Raw genomic sequence first — 5,281 nt, 5'->3', positions numbered from 1 at the left:
TTAAAGAAGAATATCACTAGATTGTAGTACTAAGTGATTACAGTTAGTTAAGTTAATGACAGTATCAGTGTTAAACTATTGACCAATTATTCTAAAATTTTGATATGAATGGCCTTTTATTTGTTTTTTTTTTTTCACGTGAAAACAAAAAAAAAATGTTGAATTATATAGCTAGAAATTTCCGTTTATATGTCATAATTAGCCGCCCCTTCCTCCTAATTGTCCTTTTCTTTTCCAAATGTGTACGTATAATCTTATTTTAGTTATTTGAATTATTCTTTGTGTCAAAAACAAAAAAGGCGATCATCCAAAGTCAAATTTCTACGGAAGATTAAGATTTGAACTTGGAAAAAGCCATACAATGATATATCCCACCACCCTTAAATATGCTGGTGCATTGGTAGTATTCATATAAATCTATCCCACCACTCTTCCCACCTGCATTATATCATGCCAACATCATCATTCATCACTCATTCCATGGAACATCGATAAATGTATAGGGAAATTTCTTTAGTGATTTTTTATTTGTATTATAATACGTGATATACTTGCTTGTGTTCTAAGAAAGGAGGGCAAGGCAAGACAATTGGCACTATGAAAAATAATTAATTTTGTCTTTTTGGGTATGGACAAAATTGCTCCAACATTACCGCATCATTCATTCATTCCTTGATTTCATTTCATCCCATCGCTACGATTTGGTCTCTTCCCGGTTCCCATCTCATTTACAAACCATATCAAAACAAAGGCAGCCACAGCCACACATTTCTTATGGTTCTTTAATCACTCATACCAAATCAGACAAAACCAACTCCACATATTACTCTTTAATTTAACACCAAATTAAATTAAAGAGTTCCTTCTCGCCAACATGCATATACAAATTATACAGCAACCACTAACACACTACACACAATTTTTTGTAATGACAACATTATTTCACACCAAATCTTACAGATAATAACACTTAGACAGCCGTCCTAATCAAATTCAAACCACACATTTTGTAACATTTCAAATTTAATTTTAATACGGAAATTTATTAGATTCTACACAGAAGTCGGCGGCGTGGAAGCGTTCGGTTCTACTTTTCTAAGCTGAATCACGCTCGGCTTCTGCTCGTCTTCGTCGTCATGGTACACGTAAGCAAACCCCCCGTGCCGGGTCAGATCCATACCCGCCATTTCGTCCTCCGCCGATATCCTCAGCAGCTTCAGCTTGTGCAGCACAAAGAACAACGGCCCCATCGTCGCGCTCACCCACCCTATAATTACCACTATCTGTATCAAATGGGCCCCCAGCAGCTTCCCTCCGCCGCCCATAAACAGCCCGTATGGCCGCCCCTCTTTTCCCGGGTACACCTCGTTCACGTACTTCTCCCTCGCAAACAGCGCCGTGAAAATTATCCCCCACGCGCCGCACCCTCCGTGAAGCTGCGCCGCCTCCAGCGGGTCGTCGAATTTCAACTTCTCGGCCAGTTTGTTGCACGAGATCAAAACGATGGCGGCCACGAACCCGCATACGATCGCCGCCCACGGTTCGACGACAGAACATCCCGCGGTTATCGCCGCGAATCCGCCGAGAAGGCCGTTACAGACGTCCGTTACGTTCCAGTGACCCGACAGAATTCTTTTTCCGAAGAGAGTGGTGAGAGCGGCGGTGCATCCGGCGAGAGTTGTGGTGACGGCGGTCCGACCCACGGCTGACCACATCCCGTAATAGGATCCGGATGATCCGTACGGACTCAGGATCTTGGTAAACGAACCGGGGTTAAACCCGTACCACCCGAACCAGAGTAAAAATGTGCCCAGAACGACGAGAGAAGCGCTGTGTCCGCGGAGAGCGACGGCCCGGCCGGAGTGGTCGAACCGCCCGATTCGGGGGCCTTCGATGAAAGCCCCCCACAGACCGGCGATGCCTCCGACCATATGGACCACACCCGACCCGGCGAAATCGATGACCCCGGTTCCAAATAAGAGGTTTCCGGTATTTCCGGCGCTAGCCCAGCCATCGACTGACCAGAACCAGTGGGCGACGACCGGGTAGACGAATCCGGTGAGGAAGGAGGAGTAAATGAGGTAGGCGACGAACTGAGTCCTCTCGGCAATGGATCCGCTGGTGATTCCGGCGGCGGCGATGGCGAAGGCCCACTGGTAGAGGAAGTGGCTGTAGTCGAAACCGGTGTCGGACGGGACTTCTTTGAGGCCGAAGAAGTGTTTGCCGATGAATCCGTTGGAGGGGCCACCGAAGGCGAAGGCGAAGCCGAAGAGGTAGTAGAAGAGGCCGCCGGCGGCGGCGTCGAGGACGTTGGTGAGCATGATGTTCATGGTGTTCTTGGCGCGGACGGAGCCGGCGCAGAGCATGGCGAAGCCGAGCTGCATTGAGAAGACGAGGTAGGCGGAGAAGAGGAGGAAGGTGGTGTCGACGGCGTAGGCGGTGTCGGAGAGCTTGGTGGAGACTACGGCGATTTGGTTGCAGATGAAGTTGGCTGCGCCGGTGGAGTTGGGCCCCCCAAGGAGGTCGGCCAGCTGGGTAGCCGAGCAGTCTAGTGTTGCCCACGTTGCCATTGGAGCAATTAGAGAGAGAAAGAAGAGAGGTGGAGTTGGAGTCGTCTGCTCTCTCTAGCGGTCTAGTTGGCTATATATGGGGTACTTGTACGGTACATATAGGGGGGAGGGAGAGAGTTTTGATTTGGTGGCTTGACTTTTTTTGCAGCGGTGTGGGGTCCACCTCATGGTGTGTTCATACTTGATTTGATGACTTTTTGGAGTCTGATCATCTGCAGCTGATTTGGTTTTGGAAAAGGTTGGAATATACGGTCAGGATTCAGATCCATGAATCTCTCTCTCCGTTTTTACCTTAAACATGGGTTTGTATAATTAACCTGTTACTTAAATAGTGCATTTTTACTCACCATCATTTATGTGGTGTATACTCATCATCCTATTTATCATCTTTAGATAAGTTTGAATTTTAAGATTTGTGTTTATCCACTACATGAATCTCGAAATTCAAACTTATTTAACGGTGATAAGTAGGATGGTTCACCACACTAAATGGTGGTGAGCAAAAATGCTACCTTACTTAAATGAATTAGTAGAAAAGTGTGGTTGCAAATTAGATCTACACATGTTAAAAAGGAAGATTAATTTGTAAACAAAATTTATAAACTAAATGATATGTCATTAATAAAAATAACTACGCTTATCAACGCTTAAGTAATTGATCAATCATCAACTCCATGTTCTTTAGTTTCCAAAATTTTATTACCCCATTAAAAATAGGGGTGTGCTATCTCCACATTTCTTTTTACTTATCTTACATCCCTTGTTAATTTATATTTTTTAATTCATCCTATCCAACTGCTAAAAATTAAAAAAAAAAGTGTGAAAAGTAAAAAAAAAAAAATGTGGATAACACACTCCTAAAAATAAACAAATTCTTAATTGTGGCACATGTTGGGGTTTTTTTTTAATTTTAAATAAAATATATTATTTACATTAAAAAAAAGTTAGTTTAGCCTCACAATTAATTATCAAGATACAAGGGAGGAGAGTGGAGGGGAGTGGAAAGGAGTGGGGTGGAGGGAGGCAGATTGTCTGCCCTTCTGTTTGGGTGCTCTTTCCATCCACTTCTATTTATACGATCACGGTTAAGCCACGTTAAGATTTTATATTCCTATTGTTTTTTGTCTTATTATCTCTATAAAAAAATTAATATAAAAATATTGACGTAACTTAACCGTAACCGTATAAAAAGGAGGGGATGGAAATGACATCCAAACAGAAGCGCACACAATCTGCCTCTGGGGTGGAGTGGAATAACTGACACTAGTGTTTTGATTCAATTGCTTTTCCACATGCCATAATCGTACTTTCTCAATAGATAATGTAAAGCCACATGAGCTTTGGCTTAAGTGAAATAATTAATTATTTCAAGTATCGATCAAATAAAAACATCTAAAATCAAATACAAATTTGTAAATCGCATCTAGTGCGCATGATTGGTAAAAGGCCTTCTGTTTGTGCATAAGTGCGTGCATAGATGTTTTTTAAGTGAAATTCTCCTATGTTTAGCTAGAACGTCGTATAAACGTGCTCACAAAATTTACGTTCTTATAATCAAGTAACAAATAAAATTACGAACTTGTAGAAAATCCAAGAAAAAGTGGAAATTTAGATGTAGAAATATTCTCAAACACAACCATGTCCAAAAAAATAAAACTGTGAAGCTTTTACTACCTCGTGGCTTTCTTGTTCTTCATTTACATTTCTGCCTTCCATTTGCTGTGACATCCCACATTGCCCAGGGGAGTGATCCTTATATGTATATTCCCATCCCTACCTAGCACGAGACCTTTTGGGAGCTCACTGGCTTCGGGTTCCATGGGAACTCCGAAGTTAAGCAAGTAGCACGCGAGAGCATTCCCATGATGGGTGACCCATCGAGAAGTTCTCGTGTGAGTTCCCAAAAACAAAACCATGAGAGCGTGGTCGGGGCTCAAAGCAGAAAATATTGTGCTACGGTGGTGGAGCGGGCTCGGGAAGTGGTTCCGCCCTGGGTCGGGATGTGACAATTTGATATCAGAGCCTAACCCTGGTCGCGTGTGTGCCGACGAGGACGTCGGGCCCTAAGGGGGGTGGATTGTGACATTCCACATCACCCAGGGGAGTGATCCTTATATGTATATTCTCATCCCTACTTAGCACGAGGCGTTTTGGGAGCTCACTGGCTTTAGGTTCCATGGGAACTCCTAAGTTAAGCGAATAGTGCGCGAGAGCATTCCCATGATGGGTGACCTATCGGGAGTTCTCGTGTGAGTTCCCAAAAACAAAACCGTGAGGGCGTGGTCGGGGCCCAAAGCAGACAATATCGTGCTACGGTGGTGGAGCGGGCCCGAGAAGTGGTTCCGCCACGGGTGGGGATGTGACATTTGCAGTCTTGAGTTTTCATTTCTCAAAATGATATGATCACCTTTCTTTGGTTTGCCTAATTTGTTGTGGCACTTCAATAACTCCACTTGATGCTACTTAGTACTATGGTCTAGTGATATTATTCTTCACTTGTAAGTGTGAAATCTTAGATTTAATTATCTCCAAAGGCGAATTTGAATCACATTATTGCTAGCCTATTGTGAGATTAAGCTCACCCCTCCCCCTTAGTGTAAATAGTATCGTTTGTTAAAAAAATAATAATAATAACTCCACCTGAGATCTTATTTATTCTCTTTGACAATATTTCTCTCAAAGAACATAAAATCATTATAAATCTTGTCTAA

At 43.2% G+C, this 5,281-nt stretch overlaps 1 protein-coding gene across 1 annotated transcript; it reads right to left on the bottom strand.

Moving 5' to 3' along the window:
- Nucleotides 1-589: 589 nt before the first annotated feature.
- Nucleotides 590-2,640, bottom strand: LOC137736753 (ammonium transporter 1 member 1-like). Its single transcript, XM_068476010.1, has one exon. The coding sequence runs from the start codon at nt 2,568-2,570 to the stop codon at nt 1,053-1,055; it is 1,518 nt and encodes a 505-aa protein (XP_068332111.1). The 5' UTR covers nt 2,571-2,640; the 3' UTR covers nt 590-1,052.
- Nucleotides 2,641-5,281: the final 2,641 nt, after the last annotated feature.

Source organism: Pyrus communis, chromosome 6, assembly GCF_963583255.1.
Source record: "Pyrus communis chromosome 6, drPyrComm1.1, whole genome shotgun sequence".
NCBI classification, from domain to species: domain Eukaryota; kingdom Viridiplantae; phylum Streptophyta; class Magnoliopsida; order Rosales; family Rosaceae; genus Pyrus; species Pyrus communis.
This window is presented reverse-complemented; position numbering and strand designations above follow the sequence as displayed.

Bases quoted from the DNA above. Each gene is read 5' to 3' on its own strand.
- LOC137736753 (XM_068476010.1), bottom strand. From the start codon at position 2,570: ATGGCAACGTGGGCAACACTAGACTGCTCGGCTACCCAGCTGGCCGAC.